The sequence below is a fragment of the Heptranchias perlo genome, chromosome 3 (genome assembly GCF_035084215.1).
Source record: "Heptranchias perlo isolate sHepPer1 chromosome 3, sHepPer1.hap1, whole genome shotgun sequence".
NCBI classification, from domain to species: domain Eukaryota; kingdom Metazoa; phylum Chordata; class Chondrichthyes; order Hexanchiformes; family Hexanchidae; genus Heptranchias; species Heptranchias perlo.
Window position 1 is genome coordinate 117998986 of NC_090327.1, and position 24845 is coordinate 118023830.

A 24845-nucleotide genomic window follows, 5' to 3' on the forward strand; every position below is an offset into this window, starting at 1 on the left:
AGTAAATATGGAAATCTCTGCATGTAAAATAGGGCGCAGCTCATTTATTTAGATTAAGCTAATTTGCGTTTCTTCTTTACTAAATATTTTTCCAGCATTACTTGAGGTTAACTTGAATAAACGTTTCAATTCAGGTTTATTCCGTACCTCCCTTCAAATTTGAACAGTAGTAAACTTCATCCGGAATTTGCTACTCTTTATATTCTGAACTCAAAAACCATTTATTTATATATAAACATATTGGGCTGGAAATTGTTCTAAGTTCCATTGATTTATACTCGCCCACAAACTTACCACGGTCTTTACTGTGGGAACATCCTTTAATGCAAACCTGAAAAGAGTCCAGCGTTAATTCCAGCGAAGCTGGGACCCATGTGAGCGATGAGAGAATCTCTCTCTCCCATCGACCAATCAGATTGCAACATTATTGACAAGCCGCGAAGAGTCAGTGCAAGCTGCAACGAGTCAAAGCCAGGAAGTGAAAGCTACAACAGTAAAATCATTGTAAAAACAGTTAATGACGGCAAAATAAAAAGAGGGTAAGAAATATCGAAATAAAAGATAAAGAAAACGTTTTTAAAAAAAATATTAAATTAAATGTCCAACAACTATTAAAATTACAATGACTGAGACTCCACATTTTTAAAACTTAATTTTCAGTGCCAGAAAGGTGGTTTGGCAGTCATTAAGACTTACCACGCTGTTAGAACTTACTTTAGACCTGATACATTTGAGCATACTTGTTTTGTGACAATATTAATTAGTTTCCAGCTGGGCAGGAGTGCAAGTTGTCGCTGGTCCATTGATTCTATTGATTGCATCCGGCGATGCCCCTTTAAGGTGAAGCTGTCAGATTGCCAGCGAATCAGGAAGCGCAAGTTCCGGATTTCCGCGTTTGTGCGTGTGCGGTCGCCGAAACTTGCTCTTCGATTTCACCACTAACGGTGAGCGCCGTTGGACTCACCATTATTTTGAAAGCAATTTCGGCCCATTACTCTTGAGCCCTTCTCCCCAGCCAACTGTTATCTCAGCTGTATCATTAGTTGTCTTGATGCAGTTATGGGACATCAGCTAGTTTTGCTTTCAAAGTTACCTCCAGCCCATTGTGCCTGTGTCGATTCTGGAAGAACTTAGTTCTGTTTTTCTTCCCTTTCCCCATGTTCCTTTTAATTAAAGAAAAATATTAATCAATTAATGTATCTCACCTATTCTAACTTTTTATACAAAACAATTCTGAGAATACTAAAAAAGGTTTTCCTGTGAGTTTTCTTTCTAATATATCAATCACTGTTTTTTAGACAATGTACACATGAGCAGGGAGTCAGGGCCTCAGTACAACATCTCATTTGAAACATGGCATATGAAAATATGGGGTGATCTAAAAGAAATTAAGTGCGATGCTAAGAGAGGGAAAATGGAAACCTTTTAAAAGCAATTCAGGTGTATACTAAAGAGAAATAACTAAGCTGAACAAGGTGGAATGACAGAAAGTCAAATAGAAAAGTGAAAGAAAAACATACTACATAAAGCACATGGGAAAAGGGAAGACTGACAGGAATATTAAAAATGTATTCGGCTGCAAAAAAAAAAGCTCTGGAGGAATACAGCAAAGGAAATTAAGCACAATAGTAATTTTTTTTCAATATTGTGATACAAGTGATTGGGGAGAAGATTGGTCTTTGGAAGAGAAAAGTGGTGGAATAATTGAAGAGAGATCCTCCTTCAGGTGTCATCTTGATACACTGTACAACTCGAGCTTCTCTACTGTTTCTTCATGCTTCATCCCCATTATGCTTGGGGTCACTCTTGTTGCTCTTCTCTGCGTTCACTTGTGTGTGTTTTTTTGTAGCATGGTGAGCAGAACTGAGCACAGAACTGCAAGTGTGGGTTGACCAGTGGCTTGTATAGTCCCAGCGTAACCTTTGGCGAGTTATACTCTACTCTTAGGGCTATGTATCCTTTATTCTATTTGTTACAATGTTCAGAAACTGATGATGAGGCTACTATCACTCCTAAATCGTTTTCTATGTTGCTTCCTACCCATTTAATCCCATTTATTGTATGAATACTTACTTATAAAAGCACTTTTTCACCAATGTACAATACTTAATATTTATCAATTAAATTTCATTTGCTATTTATCTGGCCAATTGTATAACTAATGTAAATCCTTGTGTAAATATTCTGCAGTATGATCTTTACTTCTGCTCTCTCTGTGTTTGTGTTGTAAGCCTGTCATATTTGCTGATATTTGTTTTTGATATCCAACTCATCAAGCAGTGGCCTTAGCAGGACTACATTCAACACATCCTCGTAGTTTGATATTTAGGCTGTCACGAGGGACCTCTGTTTTCCTTTTTTAATTAACTAATTTTACAGCCCAATATTCTACTTTGGGTTCCTATGGATTTTAGTTGATTAAAAGTCTTTTATGTGGAACTTTCCCAGAAGCTTTTTGAAAACCAAAGTAAACTATATATTAATGTTAGATATTTAAATTTGGACTATACTGGTCCTTTTTGAATTGTTTCCTTCAATATACTTCCTGATCTTATTCTGAAAGATTCCTTGCATCTCACAGATGAGTTTTTTCTGCACTGAATGTAGGAGAATGAAGTTCATTTGTAATCCATTCTCTGCTTCTGATTGTAAAAATGGGTGCGACGCCTTTTAATTATCGCTGCAGGTGTTTCTGAAGATGAAATCTTTTTAAGTTGGGGATATTTGTAAGCATAACACAGATAAAGTCACATAACTGCAGCGAAAATAATTTCGTCAGGCCCTATAATGGTATGGTGATCTTGCACTAGCTTACACGAGCATGAGACATATTAACAAATTGCTACATATATTTTTTGCCGCTTTTGTGCTCATTCTTAGTTTGAGCTTTACCCTCTCCTCTGAAGCTTTTGAGCCAAATATTGAAGTTATTCCTGAATATAGGAGAATTAAAATAGCTTGAATGGAGAGAGTTTGATATCACGTCATTGTTCCTCACAAAACTAATTGTGGTGCTCTGTACCAAGATGACCTTTGCAAGTACGTTATCATTAAGTAAACTTCTGATAACTCATGAAAGTTACTGAAAAATGATTTCACAATTTTGTTTGGTAATGAACAGCTCTATTTCTAAATCTTTAATGTATAAATAACTATTTAGCATATGAACCTAATGTTCAAAGCCTCAGCATCTGATTTGAATTGGGGAATGGTGCACCTTTAGCTTTTGTACTAAAGAATTCCTTTGGTGGGCAAATTAATCTATTTGAGTTTTAACAGCTGTGTAATAAGAAAATTTCAAGTAATAGTTGATGATGACATTAACCGTAAAGGAAACCAAAAGGAAATGTGATGTGGAAACAGTAGAACCATATGTACAAGATTGTTTACTGTGGTTATTTTCATATCACTACATTTACTAGGGAATTTTGAAGTATTTCCATGAGTTCTTGGTATGTTTTGGTGCATCTGGTGAATACTGGTCATTGTAAGTTTGAACATACCTTAGAGACCCCTTGAGTCAGTAACAGAGCTAAGTATTTCCAAAAAATTAAGACCGCAATGGTGAAGTCAACTTGTTTTTAGAAACAGAAGCAATTAGTAAGCATTGTGTGGTGTGTGAGAGATGGATGTGTGTATGTATATAAATTTAAAATAATTTTCCCATGTAGGCATTGATTATGATGGAGAGCATTTATACCGTAGTGCTGTACCCTTTTTTGTACTTGAACACATGTGAACTTAATGTTTTCCTCTTTTGTATTGCAGGGTTCATCGTATTAAACAGCAAGAAAAATGGATTCTTTGCCTATGATGGACTTTTTGAAATAATTGCAGATCAGTGCATCTTATCTGCTATTGGATAAACGTTTAATGTTCTGCTTCCAGTTCCGAAAACAGCATGGCAGGTTTTAAACGTGGGTATGATGGAAAAATCGCTGGGCTGTACGATTTGGATAAAACATTGGGCAGGGGTCATTTTGCTGTAGTGAAACTTGCACGCCACGTTTTCACTGGAGAAAAAGTAGCGGTGAAAGTCATCGATAAGACAAAACTGGACGCTGTAGCTACAGGGCATTTGTTCCAGGAAGTACGATGCATGAAACTGGTGCAACATCCCAACATTGTCCGTCTATATGAAGTGATTGACACTCAAACAAAACTTTATCTTATTCTGGAATTGGGAGATGGAGGTGATATGTTTGATTACATCATGAAACACGAAGACGGTCTTAGTGAAGACCTAGCAAAGAAATATTTTGCACAGATAGTGCATGCAATATCTTATTGCCATAAGCTGCATGTTGTTCACAGAGACCTGAAGCCAGAAAATGTGGTTTTCTTTGAACAACAAGGAATTGTAAAACTTACAGATTTTGGGTTTAGCAACAAGTTTCAACCTGGAAAGAAGTTAACAACAAGCTGTGGGTCACTTGCATATTCTGCACCAGAGATTCTGCTTGGAGATGAATATGACGCGCCTGCAGTAGGTAGGTTCTTTTTAAAATATGGGGTTTTGAGATAAGTAATCAAATTGCTTTTTTAATAATATAAATGGGATTATTTCTTCATGTTTAAATAACGTTGCTAAGCGCTTTATTTGTCAGTAACTGTTAAATTGCTCATAGTAGTTTGTTTAATTTTGAATTTAAAAAGTACCACTTCTACATTGCAGTGGTGCTTTTTAAAATTTGCCCCATGTTATATACGAACATACAGAAAAGGAGGACAGTGAAAAAAAATGAATTGGTCCATCTTCTGAAACTTTTCATTGTTCTCAATATCCCCTGCCATGTGAAGGGACCAAAACAGGACACGGTATTCTAGATCTAGCTAAACCAAGGTCTTGTACAAGGCAAGAACTCTAATTCTTGTTTTATATTTAATTGTCCTAGCTATACACCCAAACGTGCTGTCACTTTCATAACAGCCTAGCGACACTGGTTATGGACCTACAATATTTCAAATCTTTCTCCTGTTCAGCCTTGAGCAGGCAACCCTGTATGGCGTATACATGCCTGGAATTACACCAGTCCAAGTGCACCATGCTGCGCTTGACTTTATTGGAAGACATCAGTCACACATGGGGCCCATTCCCCCAATGCTTCTAGATTCGCCTGCAGACTAATCAATTTGTCCAAGGTACTAACTACCGCACGTATCTTTGTGTCATCAGTAAATTCCCCCAATGCCTGCATCCAGATTATTACTAAAAACGAAGAGCAATGAACCTGATGAGGATTCCTATGGGACTCCTCTAGTTCCCAGCTCCCCATGCAGAGCTACTACCATTAATAACTACCCTTTGTCCACGTGAATGCAATCATTTTGCTCTCCAACCTAAGGTCTGCCCAGCAATCCCACAAGATGGAACCTTATTTAGCAGCCTCTTGTGTGGCACTTTATCAAAGCCTTTTGAAAATCAACATACACATTGCTTACTGGACTGCAATCATCTACCAACTTTGTATCGGCTTTGAAAAATTCGATCTGGGTGGTGAAATAGGACCTCCTTTCTAAAAGCTATGCTGGGATTCCCTAATAACCCTTGCTCTTTCTAGATTATACAACATATCTTTATTAATACCTTCTAGCAACCTGCCTATAAACTGAAGTTAAACTAATGGGCCTTTGGTTTCCTGGTTCTGAATTATTGCCCTTTTTAAATATAGGGACCACATAGGCGCCTCTCCTTCTGTTCCTGTATAACTTTATAAATATTTTGTATCTGTCATGGACATTGAGTCTGTCCAGGTACACATCACTAAAAGCTAGTGCACAGGTACAAAAACTAATCAAAAAGGCTAGTGGAATGTTGGATATGTGCAGATCGACAGTGGCAGAATTATTCTGATGAATGGAGGCCCAAAGGCTAGGCAATTGAAGCGCAGTTGTAAATGGCTTGGGAGGAGTGTTTTTTCCTAGGGATAGACACAGAAAGAAGTGTGGTTGGAAGAGGGTACCGAGACGTGGGCGATGAAGGATACAAGGAAGCCGTTGGAGATGGCCTTGTGTGGGTTTAGAGAAGCTACATGATATGGCAAGGTCAAGGGGGTGACTGTTAATATGGGTAGGAGAGTTTATATGGAGGAGGGTGTTAAGGAAGGATAGAAGATCAGTGAATCCAGAAGAGATAAGGCTAGGGAAGCTGAGATGAAAATTGAAATCATTAAGGATGAGTTGTTCAGCGAAAGGTGCTAATCAAGGAAGTCCCTCCATTAAGAACTTGTTTATTATGAGATCCTCAGCCATCAAAAGCCTGACTCAACAGTTTCCCAATTCTATTAAAATAGCTATTGCCCACCCCCATTAATCATGCGAGCCCAAGAAGGGCATTCTCACTGGACATTAATTTTGGTACATGTGTTGATACTGGTTGTTGCCAGGGCAGTTTTTGTGTTATCTGAAGGTAACGAGCTATGCACTCCCAAGACATCAAAGCAAGTGACTATTTTGCAAAAGAGCAAGTGGATTTCATCATCCTCTGAGCAGAAGAGATTTGGGTGGGGTGCTTTCATTCAGGAATTTTTCCAAGAACCCGTAAGGTGGGCTGGGGCTGGAATGTTGAGCCAGCTCACGTCTTATTTCAGAAGAATACCAGGCTTTTCTTAATTGGTGATCCAGCTATAGACACACTTGGGAAGCGCAAGGTTGTCATAATGAGTCCACTGGTCATTTTTCTGCAGAGTTCCAATTATCCCCTGTGTGGCTGATAAAAACAGAAAGCGGAAGTTTCCTCTGGGCTCTTGTAGCATCCGGCCTGGTAACCACTCTATCCATGATCATTTTGCGTCACAATCGGGCACACAACTGTCACCATCAGTATTATGATTTATTTATAGAATCACACTTTTGCATGTAGGTCACTCCCTGAATCTTGCAGCTGTTTAACTCAAATGGCTGTTTCTTGTGCTAACTGGAGGGCCCTTTCTGCTATGTTTCTTTACTCTCTCACTCGTAAAAGTCACTTTGGACAATTTGTCCAGTTCTTTTGCTGGGTTAGCAGATCATATGCACAAGCACAGATTGACCTGATCAGGAATGTAAGGATTTGAAATTCATCTGCGCACTTTCCATTGATCTGTACAATGCGATAGATGTTAGTGAATCCTGTAAGTGCCTTACGGTATAGAGTAAGGTAGATGAGTTCTTGGGTATGGAAGGACAAGGATGATTCCAAGGCCTTATGAAGAGAGAAACACTGAGCTAAACCTGTTTTCCTTTGAGAAAAGAAGATTGAGGTGGGATCATGACCCAGGTCTTTAAAATGCAGAGACTTAAACATCATTGATATAAGCCATCTGAGACCAAGCACAAACTAGAAGAGAGAGGTTTAAAATTAATAATCCACCAAGTACATGTGGAAATGTACACCTAGCAAAAGCAGTTATTTGTTTGTCAATTACTTCAAAAGGAACTAGATACATACCTGATTGGGAACAGGAATAAAAGTTCTAGGAATGATATGACCAAATATTCCGTGTCATTTAATTATTTCCAGTGCTATTGAGTGCAAAATGGATTCTCGTCTTTGGAGACTGAAGTGCCTGGTCTGGGATACAACTGTGGTTGTCTATCAAATGACTCAGTGGACTTCAAGTTTTGGTCAGCAACTTTGTATTTGATCCTGAAAGATTAGGTTATTTCAAAACATAATGTTAAATTCCTTCCATAGATTGTTTAAAAACTATCCAGAAATATAATCCAGATTTCTGTAGGTGTGTCTGCTTGGTAAATAAACCAGATCACCTCTAGCCAAATAGCCTAGACTTAGGTCAGACTACTATTGATTGGGTAGTCAGGCTTGGATCCATCCATTTTATTAATTAGTCTGGTTAAGTCTGTGTTGCATTCTCACAATCTGATTGTCTAAAAGAATTTTATGATCCATGGCCTCCCCCCTTCCTTTTCTGACGATCTGATGGGTCAGTGAAAACCATGTGACATTGGAGTTGGATCTTGGGATTTATTTCCTTGCAGTAGCTGTGGAAACTCTTGCATGTTGCCTCTAACTGGCCATGTGCCACCCTGGAACTTGTTGGTATGGGGTGCAGATGTACCATTTGGGGCAGAGTGTTGGATCGTCCTTGTCGCTCTCATAATTTTTTTCAGAATTAAAAATATTGAATATAGTGCTGCTGTAGCGATCTGATATTAGCTAGAAGGGGGAAGGAGACTCCCTCGCTCTTTGCTCCCTTCGCAGATGCTCTTTCCCAGTCCAGCTTCCGGCTTGATTCCTCCTACCTTGCGGTGACTCCAGTCAACATAGTGGAGAAAGAGGCTAAGTGGGCCTCGGAGATCCACTAGGCTTTTTTTTAATACATCTCATTCTTATCTTCGGTTTTCTTTGCAACCTTTTTAAGGGCTTAATCAGTGTGGCCACTTGTGCAACAGTTCTGTATAAAGGTGCAAGGAAATGACTTACTGTACTGTAATTTATTTAAAGGATGACTTAATTTCTCTGAAATTGCTGACTAGTCACAGGTGTGGCTACGGCGACACCCTTTTAGCCACATGCACTAGTTTTAGTGGAAAACGCCCGTCATGCACTTTCACAATATGGGTAAATGTACTTCACGTATATTTATTTAACAAACATCTACCACCATTCAGTAAGGAAGTAAAGCACTCAACTATCAAAAAGCACTTGCACACTCCTTTTTGTCTTACCATTTTACAAACACATGCACAAAAACATTAAAGTACACATGCATACGCCGTGCGAATATAGGTATTGAGATCACATGCTCAACTAGGGTGTCTGTTACTCTTTTTTAAATTTACTAATCAGTCATGTACTTAGCCACATCTGGATTCCCAATTAGCCACACATATAGCTAGAGTGGTTATGTCTTTTTCTGTTTTTCTTTAATTACTGGCATCTGTAATATTTTGCTTTTAACTTGATGGATCTGTGTATTTGGCTGCCACAAGAAATAGGAATGGACACACTCTCATTTGTTACTTCGTTGGCTCAGTTTTCCCAGTGAATAGTTGAGCTATACAGATTGGAAGATCCCAGCTTCAATCACCAGTCAGCTAAATTAGCTGATCTCAGCCAGTGCAACTGTTGGGAACTAAAAGTAGGAGGGGAAAATTGCTTCTGATTGCTGTTCAGTAACCCTTGGTGGTAGTGCATGTGTAGACTTAAGATTAGAACATAATCTAGCTCTGCTGTGTTGTCCTCCACTGTCAAACGGCCTGCCAACAGTCACTGAGTAGGCTCCTGCTGGAGTATGGCACCACATGCATCAATCAGGAGAAGTGATAGAAGGAGGGGGTTCATTTGATGAATTTGGTTTTTTTAAATCACTCGCTTATTCAAAGGAGATGTTAGTGCCCAATATCTGAGACAGTATGGATGAGTGAATTACAAAATCTCCTAATTGAGTAAATTCACTTTATGTGCAAGAGCTTCCTCCTTCAGAACACAGTGTGTAATTTCTATTTCTCTTGCTTGAGGTATTGTTAGAGGTGTGGTTGGAATGTGCTACAGGTATGTTTTTATTAGAGCTGGGTTAGCTGCAGTAAGTGTGAGACAGTTTTTTTTTGTGCTGTATGACTGTTCTGACTTGTTAGGATGCCATGGGTATTTCTGATTACATACCTGTGAAGGAAAGAATGCTGAATACAGCCAACATAACCAGTTATCTTACATTCTGAAGATGTTGCTCAAAACCTTTGCGTGTAGAGCAATTAATTAATTCTGTTTTTTGTATACAGTGTTCAGTTTTTAATGTCAACGGTAGTGGTAACTTACTTTTTAAGCTTATTTGTCAGCATTAAGCGCTCCTAACTCAAATATAGTTAAGTACAGAGTATTGTTCCCTGTACTCCATCCCAACAATGTGCCTGAGCCTTTTACCTTAGAAGATCATGCCCTACATTAGTTACCCTATGCTTCTCTTGAGTCAGTTAACACCAGGAACTGAATTCAGACTGCAAAACTTATTGGGGCCCTTACAAACTACTGACTGAGGAAATTTTCGTCCCATCAGCCTGGGCTGGAATTGAGCGACGGCCTTGGTGGTAAAAGCTCATTGTGTTCAGCACTTCACCTTCCAGTCCCTTGAAGCCCAATGTAAAACTACTGCAGATTGGGTGATGGCTTTGCTAAACATCTCCGTTCAGTCTGCAAGCTTGACCCTGAGCTTCCAGTCGCTTGCCATTTTAATTCTCTGTCCCACTCCCACTCTGACCTCTCTGTCTTCAACATCTTGCACTGTTCCAAGGAAGCTCGAGGAACGGCACCTCATCTTTCGATACAGCACTTCACAACCTTCTGGACTTGCCATTGATTTCAATAACTTCAGATCACAACCACTGCTTTTTTAGACAGCAGGTGCTGGTAATGGTTCTGCTGTTGCCATTTACATATCCTCTAGACCCATCTTTTGTTTCTTTTACTTGTTCCATTACCATCCCCCTTTGCCTTGCACCATCATCCCTTTTGTCGTTTAATCACTCCTGCCCTCCACTCTATCAGAGACCATCCCTTTTGTTCTTTCCTTCCTTCCGCAGCCCTCCCCCCACCCCCCCCCCCTTCCCTGGCTCTGTACTTGCTTAAAAACTGTTAAATCTTTACTACTTCCAGTTCTGACAAAAGGTCATCGACTTGAAACATTAACTCTGTTTCTCTCTCCACAGATGCTGCCTGACCTGCATTTCTTTTTTAGTTCAGATTTCTAGCATCCGCAGTATTTTGCTTTTGGTAAAACCACCTTAGGTGGGTTTCCAAAGTAGGCAGCCAGAAAAACCACTGATTTTGCTTTCCCATTACTTTAAATATTGTGTTTGATTTATCACTCTAAAAGGTATACTTGCATTAGAATGGGTACAGAAAAAAATCCATGTTGGATCACAAGTGTAAGGGAGATGAGCTATGAGGAAAGTTTAGAAAAGCTAAAGCACCACAGCCTAGAAAGACTGTGGTGGGATGTTTAAATTAAAGTGTACGAGCAGCTTGGCACCTTTTGTGTCTCTGTGCAAGCCCTCAGATTTGATGACATTGTCTCAAATCTTTTTATTTTGACCTTTTTAAGGAGTGCAAAATTCCAATACTTTGCAGCAGTTACAATGCCATTCCTCAAAGTGGATTGCAAGATACTTCCCACAAAGGGTTTTGACCTTCTGACCAACCTATATGGCTCCAGGAGGAAAGCCATGCCTTTGACCATGTAGATTTCAGAATTTGTAGCATGTGGGGAGAATGAAATCCTTGAGAATCACTTTTTAGCTACTTTTGGCACATATTTGGGAAGTTGCATTAATAGGAGCTGCACTAAACCCACTTGATTTCCCTTTATGCAGGTAACATATTGCTTTTATAGCTGACTCCTGTACATTATTATTTTTGATTGTCCTTTTTGGAGCTTTAATTACAAAGTTGGCTAAGTCCAAGACAATTTGGCATGTGGTTTCCTCCTTTTCCTGAAACCTACTTTTTATTTGGACCAAAGAAAGATTTAAATATTTAATTCAACTCAGACCTGGAAAAAATCATGATTACTTGCAGAAATTAAAAGTTTACTGGCAATACCAGTTGACTCATGGGTAGGACACTCTGCAGTACACTCAAAGTGAATGATCTGTCTTTCTGTGAGAGAGGGGATAAAAGTCACGTGGCACTGTGACTAGTATACTATTTGGCATCTAGTGCTCTGGGGCTCCTTCACTGTGGAGATACCTTTTGAGTACATGTACATGGAGGGAGGGATTTAGATTCCTGGGACATTGGGACCGGTTCTGGGGAAGGTGGGACCTCTACAAGTGGGACGGGTTACACCCGAGCAGGACCGGGACCGATGTCCTCGCGGTGGTGTTTGCTAGTGCTGTTGGGGAAGGTTTAAACTAGAATGGCAGGGGCATGGGAACCTGAGCAGGGAGACAGGAGGGGGAAACAAGGATAGAAACAAAAGACAGAAAGGGAAGAAGCAATAGTGGAAGGCAGAGAAAACAAGGGTGAAAAACAAATAGGGCCAGAGTGCAAAATAAAACTAAGATGACTAGCAATCTTAAAAAGACAAGTCTAAAGGCATTGTGTCTAAATGCGCGGAGCATTTGCAATAAGCTAGATGAATTAACAGCGCAGATAGATATTAACGGTTATGATATAGTTGCGATTACGGAGACATGGCTGCAGGGTGACCAAGGATGGGAACTGAACCTCCAGGGGTATTCAATATTTAGGAAGGACAGGCAAAAAAGGAAAGGAGGTGGGGTAGCGTTATTAGTAAAGGAGGAAATCAATGCAATAGTGAGGAAGGATATTGGCTCGGAAAATCACGATGTGGAATCTGTATGGGTGGAGCTAAGAAACACAAAGGGGCAGAAAACGTTGGGTGTTGTCTATAGGCCCCCAAATAGTAGTGGAGATGTAGGGGAGGGCATTAAACAGGAAATTAGAGACGCGTGCAAGAAGGGTACAACTGCAATCATGGGTGACTTTAATCTACGTATAGATTTGTCAAACCAGATTAGCAATAATACTGTGGAGGAGGAATTCCTGGAGTGTGTACGTGATCGTTTTCTAGACCAATACGTTGAGGAACCAACTAGAGAACAGGTGATCCTGATCCTAGACTGGATATTGTGCAATGAGAAAGGATTAATTAACAATTTTGTTGTGCGGGGTCCCTTAGGGAAGAGCAACCATAACATGATAGAATTCCTCATTAAGATGGACAGTGAAGTAGTTGAATCCGAAACTAGGGTCCTGAATCTAAATAAAGGAAATTACGAAAGTATGAGGTGCGAGTTGGCTAGGATAGATTGGGGAACTTTACTAAAAGGGATGACGGTGGATAGGCAATGGCTAATATTTAAAGAACGTGTGCCGGAATTACAATTATTCATTCCTGTCTGGCGAAAAAATAAAACCGGAATCGTGTCTCAACTGTGGCTTACAAAAGAAATTGGGGATAGTATTAGATCCAAAGAGGAGGCATATAAAATTGCCAGAAAAAGCAGCAAGCCTGAGGATTGGGAGCAGTTCAGAATTCAGGCTGTGCATTCCAGATCATTACAACACGATGCTTAAAAAAAAATGTTTCCTCATGTCACCTGGCTTTTTTGCCGATCACCTTAAATCTGTGTCCTCTGGTTACTGACCTTTCTGCCACTGGAAACAGTTTCTCCTTATTTACTCTATCAAAACCATTCATGATTTTGAACAACTCTATCAAATCTCCCCTTAACCTTCTCTGTTCTAAGGAGAACAACCCCAGCTTCTCCAGTCTCTCCACATAACTGAAGTCCCTCATCCCTGGTACCATTCTAGTAAATCTCTTCTGCACCCTCTCTAAAGCCTTGACATCCTTCCTAACATGTGATGCCCAGAATTGAACACAGTACTCCAGCTGAAGCCTAACCAGTGATTTATAAAAGTCCAACATAACTTCCTTGCTTTTGTACTCTGTGCCTCTGTTAATAAAGTCCATGATCCCATGTGTTTTTTTAACAGCCTTCTCAACTTGTCCTGCCACCTTCAAAGATTTGTGAATGTGCACCTCCAGGTCTCTTGGTTCCTGCACCTCCTTTAAAATTGTGCCATTTAATTTATATTGCCTCATTCTTCCTACCAAAATGTATCACTTCCCACATCTCTGCATTAGGGTTTCATCTGTCATGTTTCTGCCCACTTCACTAGTCTGTCTATGTCCTCCTGAAGTCTGTTACTATCCTCCACATTGTTTACTATATTTTGAAGATTTGTGTAATCTGCAAACTTTGAAATTATAGCCCCTATACCCATGTCCAGATCAATAATATATATCAAAAAGCAGAGTTCCTAACACTGACCCCTGGAGAACACCACTGTATACTTCCCTCTAGTCTGGAAAACAACCGTTCACCACCACTTTCTGCTTTCTGTCTCCCATACCCATGCCGCCACTGTCCCTCCAATCTCACTGGCTTCAACTTTGCCAACAAGCCTACCATATGGCACCTCATCAAATGCCATTGGAAAGTCCACACACACATCAACCGCACAACCCCCATCAACCCCCTCCACCATACCATCAAAAAACCCAACCAAATTAGTCAAACACGATTCTCCTTCAACAAATCTGTGCCGACTCTCATCCACTAGCCCATACCCCTCCAAATAGCTTAAGTATACAGATGATCTCAATGCCTTTGCTAAATCTTGGAAACATTATAAATTAGGGATTTTGGTTGAGTGCATGATCAGCTAAGGCAATATTGAGGCAATATCAAATGGATGCTTTACTTGAGTTTTCTGTGGGCAGCCTGAAACCTGTATAATTAAATCTTGTCTTCCACGTCCATTGTTTTATTTCCTCTCAAAGGCGTCTCACAGGGTAAAAATGATTGGCTGCACATGTCTATTAAGATACCAGTCAAGTAACTGATTCACTAAATGTGAATGAGTCAAAAAATAGCGAAGTACCAATGGGAACAAGTAAGCAGCAGAAAACTGAGTATGTAATACCTCGTTTTTCAAAACTGCCTTTCATGAATTGGCAAGTGCCATAAAACCAACCAATCAAATTGTTCAAATTTCTTCACAATCTTGGGTGCCTCCTAGTTATTTTGTAAATAAGCAGAGTGTGACTATCAATGTTGGGGTGACACAAGCTGTGGAAGGATTTGTAGATGAGCCGGCTTTTGAAATCTGTACTGTGGTGCATACCAAGTTAGCCGAGATCAGCGAGCACAGGGATGATGGGTGAGTGGAGCTTATTTATTATCCACTAACTTCCCTCTCTCTCCTTTCTCCGCCCCCCCCCCCGACCCCCAAAAAAAATCCTCACTACTTTCCTACAATATTTAAAGATTCTGCAACTTAAAAGTGGATGAAAGTTTCTGGATGATGCATTACATTTAGTGTAATTAACCTGTCCACTCTGAAATTTGCAAATTCTGGATGCATCCAAATGGCTTTGGAGCTGTGGATAGTTGCTGATGGGTCTCATCAGGTCATTCTTCAAAATAGGCTAAACATTATACTGCAGTTTGGTAGCTTTTGATCGTCTTTTGTTCATGGAAGTGAGGGAGGGTTAAACCGTGTGTTTCTTCATGCAGTTATTGCATTATCTTTAGACAGTTCCCTCTTTCCCTTTGATCTGGAATTTACAGGGGAGTAATGGGTAAATGTGAATGATACCAATTACCTCAGTGAATTGCAAAAGTAATCGAATTGAGGGAATTAGCTTGAACCTTGAAATCAAAGCCTGTGGGTGGTAAGAGCTGGCACAGACATGGTGGTCCAAATTCTTGTACTTTATCCACTTGAATGGTGGTAAAACTTTTGGCAGTATAATTGGGTTACAGATTTTATTCTTTCAAATTTGGTTTCTGTCTGGAGAGTGTAGATTGAACTAGGATAAAGTATTGAAGATTACAGGACTACTGGTGCTGGTGGTAGGGAGAGCAGTTTTTCTGAACTAACTTTAAACACACATCGGTCATACATTATTGAAAATTTCTGTTCTTAATTGGGAACAGTAGAGACTACTGTTAGACAAGTTCATGATGTTTGTGGTAGTAATGGAGTAACACTGAAAAATTTATCAAGGCAAATAATTCACAATTAAAAGTGTAGAATTCTTGAACTCTTCCAAAAGAACCAAAACATCTGTAGGTATGTGGCCATTTTCTAAATGTAGGTTTACAGTTTTAAATAATGCAGACTGTTTTACCTTTTTTTCTCCCCCTCTTTCCCCCCCCCCCCCCCTTTCTGCAGATATTTGGAGCTTGGGAGTTATACTTTTCATGTTGGTATGTGGCCAACCTCCATTTCAAGAGGCAAATGACAGCGAGACTCTTACCATGATCATGGACTGCAAATATACAGTGCCATCGCATGTCTCTAAAGAATGCAAGGAGTAAGTGGAAAAGGCATTGCTATCAATTTTAAGTTTTAAATTGACTATTTCTGTCCTATCTTCAATAAATTATGTAAATGTTTTAAAAAATATTTTGTATTTATAACAGCTGTACATTACAACACTTTTATTCATTCATGGGATGTGGGCGTTGCTGGCAAGGCCAGCATTTATTGCCCATTCCTAATTGCCCTTGAGAAGGTGGTGGTGAGCCACCGCCTTGAACCACTGCAGTCTGTGTGGTGAAGATACTCCCACAATGCTGTTAGGGAGTTCCAGGATTTTGACCCAGCGACAATGAAGGAACAGCGATATATTTCCAAGTCAGGATGGCTTGGAGGGGAACGTGCAGGTGATGGTGTTCCCATGCGCCTTTGTCCTTGTCCTTCTAGGTGGTAGAGGTCGTGGGTTTGGGAGATGCTGTTGAAGAAGCCTTGGCGAGTTGCTGCAGTGCATCTTGTAGTATGTATAAGCTGCACATAGGTTTCAAAATGGTAATGTAAGGGAAAATATGATGTCACCTAGTCATCTCATGATATTTCTTCATAAACTTTATATCCCACTTATATATGGGACATTGGAGTCACATGTGAGTTTGGTCAAATCTGTCCATTTTATATGGTAATCTGTAAGTTACTAATCTCTAAATTGAGCAGAACATTGCACAGGTCTTGATCTGAATTTGGCTGGAGGCCAATTTGAAGATACCTGGAGTGAAGGTGTGGGCGATGATGCCCACATTATGTACACAGAGACCGCTGCTATTTCCTTCCATGCAATTTCCCCCCTTTTGCCTGATGCCCAAATACTAGCAAGAGAAACTTGAAATAAAATGTCAATGTTTCTGCTCCAGTGCAATGTTTATTTCAGTGGTGAGTGTAAAGTTAGGACCTTAGTATGAGCAGCAAGCCATCCACATTAGGAGAGGGGTGATGGGCAAGTGGAAAGGAAAACCAGACTTTTTAAATAAGACTTCAAGACTATATATTTAAAGAAATAGGCCACATACAGCATTTAGCAGAATGTTCAAGGTTTAAACTGAAATTGATAAATGAGTAAATGTAAATTATTTTCATTGAGAGCAATACACTTTTCATTTAGCCATTAATATTTAAATAATCGCTAAATTGAAGCATGTAACATCTTTTGGAAGCATAAGTAATATCTAAGATTGCCCTGATGTGTCCTAATTCACTAGTTTTGAATCCATTTCCTACACTCCAGTGATGTGGGCGATGGGGAAATCCCAACAGTGACTTGTCATCGCACTTTAACAAAATGTATTTATTTTAAAAAGCTGTCTTTCATATGCATGAAATATTTCCTCTAACCCCAGAAATGACAGTAGTAACACTTTTAACTATTTCTTATGTTCTGTCCTTATCAGAATCTTGAGTTTAGTTAGAAATTTTCATTTTTAGTCAATCCTAAAATTAGTATTTTCTGTTCACTGATAATCCTCTGCTAACTTGTTAAATTGCATAATGATAGCATATCAATTAAAAAAAAAGTGCAACACTTTTCAAACTGGGTCCTATTAGGAGCGGGACAAGGAAATAGCACTATCAAGTTTAATTTTACTATCTGGGTTTAGACTATCTTCTGTATTAATTCCGTAAAGGGGATTTTCCTGAGCATTTCTCACATCTAGTTCTATTTTCAGGCCCAACTACAGTGCTGCTAAATGTTTTAAGTATTCCCAGTCCCTCAGATGAGTCATAGAAGGCAATGATTCTGAACTGTTTCAGAACACACAACTTAAAAACAGACTTTTTTTTAATATGACTTTCCAACAGTCTTATTAATCGGATGCTGCAGAGAGATCCAAAGCGAAGAGCCTCACTGGAAGAGATAGAGAACCACCCCTGGCTACTAGGAATTGACCCGTCGCCTGCAACTAAGTGCAACATACCTCTTGTCTCTTACAAGAATCTCTCCGAGGAAGAGCACAATGGCATTATCCAGCGTATGGTGCTTGGTGACATAGCAGACCGAGAAACCATTATTGAGTAAGTGTAGAGAAAGGCTGGCGACAAGAAGCAAGTCTTTATCACAATACTGGCTTTGTTTTCTGTAGGGTATTGCGAATGTGTTGTTTACAATACTTGAACTCTGTCTAATTCTAGGCATTGATAAGTTTAATCACTTGCATCTCACAACTCAAGTTTATGAATTACATATTAAACAGGCAGTTTTCAGAAAAAAATAAGACTTTGATTAAAAGTTATTGAGATGTCAGTTGTAGCCGAAATGTACTTAAATACAAGGTATCAAAATATTCTTATAGGGAGATATGGAATTGTGGGAGAGCATGTTAGAAATTGTGTCACTGCAACAATTTTAACACCAAGGCTTTAATTGTAGGTGTTCACTGCTGAACAGAGATGAGGAAATGAAAGTAGAGGGGAGCATAGTCATAAAAATACAATGTTGGGTGGAGAAGTGATACCTTATTAACTGTCTAAAATTGTGATCAACTTTCATGTCTGCAATTGAAAAGTTGTTGGCCTCTATCAAATATCCTTTACTAATTGTCAGTACACTACACATTTCTGTAACACAGATTTGATTAGTAGGTCAGCTTATTCATGACTAAGGCGAGCAAGAGATGAGGAGGGCAAATTAGTTTGTAGAGATGTCTTGTTAGCTCTCCCACTTTCCCCAAAAATAAGAGTTGATTTTATTTCAAATACAGTGGTTGCAAATAAATTAATTAATTAAAAATATGTATATGTTCAGCAGATCTCTCATGGCATGGTTCAAAGGTAAGTGGGGGTCATAATGTTTTATAACAGTAGGTGTTATACAATGTAATGCACTATTGTATTATGCTGCTACGGTGAAGCTGATTCTTGAAGGCTATAGTCTTAATTTTGAAGTAAACACTGGCTGAGATCAGAGTTTAATTATTTGGTCAGGAAACTTTGCAATTTGGAATGTGCTTGTTGGTTTCAGGCTGTAGTTCAAGAGCAACCGTTCAAGATTATTTTGTATTTGTGACAAAATGTGATGTCTAGAATATTAATCTGTGGATAGACAGATATACTGTATAAAAACATTACATTTAGTCCACATTTTCTCCATCACACTGTAGATGTCACGTTTTGTTACAGATGGAGATCAGCCTTCAGAAGAGAGAAAGGAACCCCATCACTCAATGCTGGGCGCTCCTTACCCGAAGCCTGAAACTTAACAGCATTTTCCATCGGCACAGTTGCTTCACGGAGCAACAATTAACTCTGATTAACCTTGGATTCTGTTTAATTAACAACAATTGGACTTTGTGGCCTTGGAGACACACTTCCACCTGAGCAGAATAACACATTATGCATTACATGGAATAATAGCCCTGTCCTGAAAAACAGCATATCATCTGACTTAATGTGAGCAACACCAGGGGGAGATATGCTAGTATAAAGAATCTACAACTTGACACAAACGTACAACAAAAGCTCTGCTTCTTTATGGCATTTCTCCAGCACGTTTAAAAGTGTATTGCTGGTGGTGGAAAGGTTTTGTTCATGTACAGCATTATTTTAGTGCCAAATTTGCTATAATTCTGGCTGTAGTTTGTAAGGTATAGATGAGTCTGTGAATTCAAGTTACAAAGATACTATTCAATTTTAGCAAAATTGCATTTTACGTTTTAGAGTACTGGGAGCTGGTCATACAAGTTATAGTCCCATTTTGTACACAAATAGGATAAAATTTGTATGTGAGTGACTATCAGCATGTCATCTGTGGAATTACTGCACAGCAATTACTGCTTGTTACAGGGAATTCCAATGAAGTACATGGCTTTTGCAACCTGTTTCAAATTTATTTCACATAGGGTGTGCACAAAATGTTTATTAAACATGTAGGTTTCTAAATGGCTACTGATGGGTACTTTTTGCTGCTTGCTTATCTTCTTAAGGGCCCTGGAAAGTAATAAGTACAATCACATCACTGCCACTTACTTTTTGCTGGCTGAGAGGATCTTGAAGGAAAAACAGGAGAAAGAAGTCATGAACCGATCTGCCAGTCCAAGCAATATCAAAGCTCACTTCAGGTAAGGACAAACAGAGACTAGAATGATAGTTAACATGGACATTGTAAAGGAGCAGACATGCACAATCAAACAAATGCTTTTTTTTAATGGCTCCAACATAACTCTGCACTGCTTGTGTTTGCCAGATTTGCCATTCCCACTGGGTTGTAGGAGGTGATGTTATACCTAGTTTGTCAACAATACTGCAAGCAGCTGATGTGCTGAAATCCAACACTAACACATTTGGATTAGAACTGCTGCAATATTGCAAAAATCAATAATCCAAATATACCACCAGATTGTATTTTGTGTGTTTTACTGCAGCTAGTTAATGGAAATGTGTTTGTAATAATCTTTTGTGTTTCGGCTTTTGATTGAACATCCTCACACTGCTCTACAGTGTGTGTGTGTGTAATGTATTCCCTTTGAGGAGGTTGACAGTTAACCACTGCAAGGTACACTTGGTGAAACTGCCTTCTCTTACTGCTTGGGAATCTGTCCTAAAGCAATCATTACAAAGACTAGGACTGGCCAAATGGATCGCAATGGTCTATATTCCTATATCTGATTCATTTAATTCCAGGGCACCCAGATGTTGTACAGGGGTGCTCTGAACAGGCTTTTCCTATTTCCTGGCTTAGTTTAGAGTAAGGAGCTTCTTTGTAAAAACTAAAGATACTTTTCTACTGTAGGGTTACTGGATTCATGAGAAAGGAAAGTTTGAGTAGTCAGTTTTCACCTGAGGAATCCTTTTCTCCATGAGGGCTTATCTCCCTGCTTCTAGAATCTTGAGTGAACTGCTCTGCCAACCCACTTCCCTGCAAGTAAAGGTATATGAGCTCTTGAATTTGAGATTAAGTGATTTGCAGAAATGACTAGAGTAGACCCCTTGCTTTAACTAAGATTTTTTTTAAAGCTAGAAATATGCATTTTGAATAGAGTGCTTGAGGGAGGAATACATTGATACATTAATATTTCTTGGGGTGGTTGTACATGTGCTGGGAGCAATGTCTGGTTAAGTACCTGTTTGACTTAGTGATGGCACTCTTGCCTCTTAAGTCATAAGGTTGTGAGTTCAAGCGCCACCGCAGGACTTGAGCACATAATCTAGGCTGACACTTCAGTGTAGTACTGAGGGAGTGTTGCATTGTCGGAGGTGCCGTCTTTTGGATGAGACGTTATTCATGGGGAAGTATAAGATGTCATGGCACTATTTGATGAGGAGCAGGAAAGTTCTTCCAGTATCCTAGCCAATATTGATCCCTCAACCAACACCACCAAAACAGATCAATTGGTCATTTATCTCATTTGCTGTCAGTGGAATTTTGTGCAAAAATTCATTAATTTTGGATTGCTTAAACAAAGAGCCAGCACAGAAACTGAGCAGAATGGCCTCATTCTGTGGCTATGAAGGGCTTTAAGATGTTCTGAGGATGTGAAGGCACTATACAAATACAACTTCTTTCTTTCTTAAGGTTTTGTTTTTGGTCTCTGGATTTAGTTTGCAAGGAGGTTCTGCCTATTAGTTTCCTTCTTGGCGGGGCCTGGGCTCTGATTGATTGATTGGGTGGCGGGGCCTGGGCTCTGATTGATTGGGTGGCGGGGCATGGGCTCTGATTGATTGATTGGGTGGCGGGGCCTGGGCTCTGATTGATTGGGTGGCGGGGCCTGGGCTCTGATTGATTGATTGGGTGGCGGGGCCTGGGCTCTGATTGATTGATTGGGTGGCGGGGCCTGGGCTCTGATTGATTGATTGGGTGGCGGGGCCTGGGCTCTGATTGATTGATTGGGTGGCGGGGCCTGGGCTCTGATTGATTGATTGGGTGGCGGGGCCTGGGCTCTGATTGATTGGGTGGCGGGGCCTGGGCTCTGATTGATTGATTGGGTGGCGGGGCCTGGGCTCTGATTGATTGATTGGGTGGCGGGGCCTGGGCTCTGATTGATTGATTGGGTGGCGGGGCCTGGGCTCTGATTGATTGATTGGGTGGCGGGGCCTGGGCTCTGATTGATTGATTGGGTGGCGGGGCCTGGGCTCTGATTGATTGATTGGGTGGCGGGGCCTGGGCACTGATTGATTGATTGGGTGGCGGGGCCTGGGCTCTGATTGATTGATTGGGTGGCGGGGCCTGGGCTCTGATTGATTGATTGGGTGGCGGGGCCTGGGCTCTGATTGATTGGGTGGCGGGGCCTGGGCTCTGATTGATTGATTGGGTGGCGGGGCCTGGGCTCTGATTGATTGATTGGGTGGCGGGGCCTGGGCTCTGATTGATTGATTGGGTGGCGGGGCCTGGGCTCTGATTGATTGGGTGGCGGGGCCTGGGCTCTGATTGATTGATTGGGACAAACGCATCGGTTTCATTTTACTTCCTGGTCTGGCCAATTAGCTGCATTTCCTAGCAACGTGGTGAACAATACAGCAGCTGGGGCCGGAGCCACAAGATCGGACCTCCGGACACTCCCGAGCACCAGAGGCAGAACAGCCCACCTGGGGCTGGAGCACTGGGGACTGGGCTCTGATTGATTGATTGGGTGGCGGGGCCTGGGCTCTGATTGATTGATTGGGTGGCGGGGCCTGGGCTCTGATTGATTGATTGGGTGGCGGGGCCTGGGCTCTGATTGATTGGGTGGCGGGGCCTGGGCTCTGATTGATTGATTGGGTGGCGGGGCCTGGGCTCTGATTGATTGGGTGGCGGGGCCTGGGCTCTGATTGATTGATTGGGTGGCGGGGCCTGGGCTCTGATTGATTGGGTGGCGGGGCCTGGGCTCTGATTGATTGATTGGGTGGCGGGGCCTGGGCTCTGATTGATTGGGTGGCGGGGCCTGGGCTCTGATTGATTGATTGGGTGGCGGGGCCTGGGCTCTGATTGATTGGGTGGCGGGGCCTGGGCTCTGATTGATTGATTGGGTGGCGGGGCCTGGGCTCTGATTGATTGGGTGGCGGGGCCTGGGCTCTGATTGATTGATTGGGTGGCGGGGCCTGGGCTCTGATTGATTGGGTGGCGGGGCCTGGGCTCTGATTGATTGATTGGGTGGCGGGGCCTGGGCTCTGATTGATTGGGTGGCGGGGCCTGGGCTCTGATTGATTGATTGGGTGGCGGGGCCTGGGCTCTGATTGATTGATTGGGTGGCGGGGCCTGGGCTCTGATTGATTGATTGGGTGGCGGGGCCTGGGCTCTGATTGATTGGGTGGCGGGGCCTGGGCTCTGATTGATTGATTGGGTGGCGGGGCCTGGGCTCTGATTGATTGATTGGGTGGCGGGGCCTGGGCTCTGATTGATTGATTGGGTGGCGGGGCCTGGGCTCTGATTGATTGATTGGGTGGCGGGGCCTGGGCTCTGATTGATTGATTGGGTGGCGGGGCCTGGGCTCTGATTGATTGATTGGGTGGCGGGGCCTGGGCTCTGATTGATTGGGTGGCGGGGCCTGGGCTCTGATTGATTGATTGGGTGGCGGGGCCTGGGCTCTGATTGATTGGGTGGCGGGGCCTGGGCTCTGATTGATTGATTGGGTGGCGGGGCCTGGGCTCTGATTGATTGGGTGGCGGGGCCTGGGCTCTGATTGATTGATTGGGTGGCGGGGCCTGGGCTCTGATTGATTGATTGGGTGGCGGGGCCTGGGCTCTGATTGATTGATTGGGTGGCGGGGCCTGGGCTCTGATTGATTGATTGGGTGGCGGGGCCTGGGCTCTGATTGATTGATTGGGTGGCGGGGCCTGGGCTCTGATTGATTGATTGGGTGGCGGGGCCTGGGCTCTGATTGATTGATTGGGTGGCGGGGCCTGGGCTCTGATTGATTGGGTGGCGGGGCCTGGGCTCTGATTGATTGGGTGGCGGGGCCTGGGCTCTGATTGATTGGGTGGCGGGGCCTGGGCTCTGATTGATTGGGTGGCGGGGCCTGGGCTCTGATTGATTGATTGGGTGGCGGGGCCTGGGCTCTGATTGATTGGGTGGCGGGGCCTGGGCTCTGATTGATTGATTGGGACAAACGCATCGGTTTCATTTTACTTCCTGGTCTGGCCAATTAGCTGCATTTCCTAGCAACGTGGTGAACAATACAGCAGCTGGGGCCGGAGCCACAAGATCGGACCTCCGGACACTCCCGAGCACCAGAGGCAGAACAGCCCACCTGGGGCTGGAGCACTGGGGACTGGGAAGGCAGAGCTGGAGAAGGGCCTGAAGCCCGGGGACTGGTCAGTGTGGGAGAGGGGCCTGGCGACTGGTCATTGATGTTGAGAGCACTGTTTTCGTGCGCGGACGGTATGATTAAGTGTGCGGCAAACAACAGACTGCTGCGTGGCCGTACACGCGCGCAGCTTAGAGGGAGCAGTGGATATGGACTAATATATGCAAATTATGGTGGTCCTGTAGCGGCATTTAAGATAGATAAAGGAATGGAAAAGGTAAATTTGGACTATACTTCAAAATAAATTGAGTGTACTGTGGAAGAGCAGAGGGATTTGGGGGTTCAGGCTCACAGGACATTAAGGGCAGCATCTCAGGTTGGTACGGCTGTAAAAATGAAAAGCTTATGGAATTCTAGGTATAGAATATAAAATCCAAGAGGTAATGTTAAGCCTATATAAAACCGTAAGACCTCAGTTAGAACTGGAATGAGTGGAGGAATTACCTCATCCCAGGCAATCTCCAGGTGAATCTGTGGTTGTACCCTCTAATGCCTCAATATCCTTCTTAGTGTGGAACCCAATACCGCACAGTACTCTAACTGAGGTCTTATTTTTAAAAAAAGGTTCCAGAACCTACATATCTCTCTCTCTCTCTCTCTCTCTCTCCTATCGATCTGCAAAACAAACTATTGCAGGCCCTTGTATGAAGCAATGTAATGTCCCTAGAAACTGTACAACTAGGCTATGCTCCTACAGTGTGCAGAGGATGAATGAAGACTCTACCAGGTGGGTAATCTATATTGGCCAATTCTACAGGTTTAGACAAGATGATGTGAACATC

The 24845-nt window shown here is 41.8% G+C and overlaps 1 protein-coding gene across 2 annotated transcripts in view; it reads left to right on the top strand.

Moving 5' to 3' along the window:
* snrka (SNF related kinase a) overlaps nucleotides 1-24845 on the top strand; it is a 32439-nt gene that overhangs the window by 3384 nt on the left and 4210 nt on the right. For both annotated transcript variants that reach the window (XM_067981704.1, XM_067981705.1), the window contains exons 2-5: nucleotides 3769-4490; nucleotides 15710-15851; nucleotides 17648-17860; nucleotides 19768-19902. In XM_067981704.1, coding sequence (XP_067837805.1) covers nucleotides 3902-4490; nucleotides 15710-15851; nucleotides 17648-17860; nucleotides 19768-19902 — 1079 coding nt within the window. In that variant the 5' untranslated portion in view covers nucleotides 3769-3901. The remainder of the gene's footprint in view (nucleotides 1-3768; nucleotides 4491-15709; nucleotides 15852-17647; nucleotides 17861-19767; nucleotides 19903-24845) is intronic.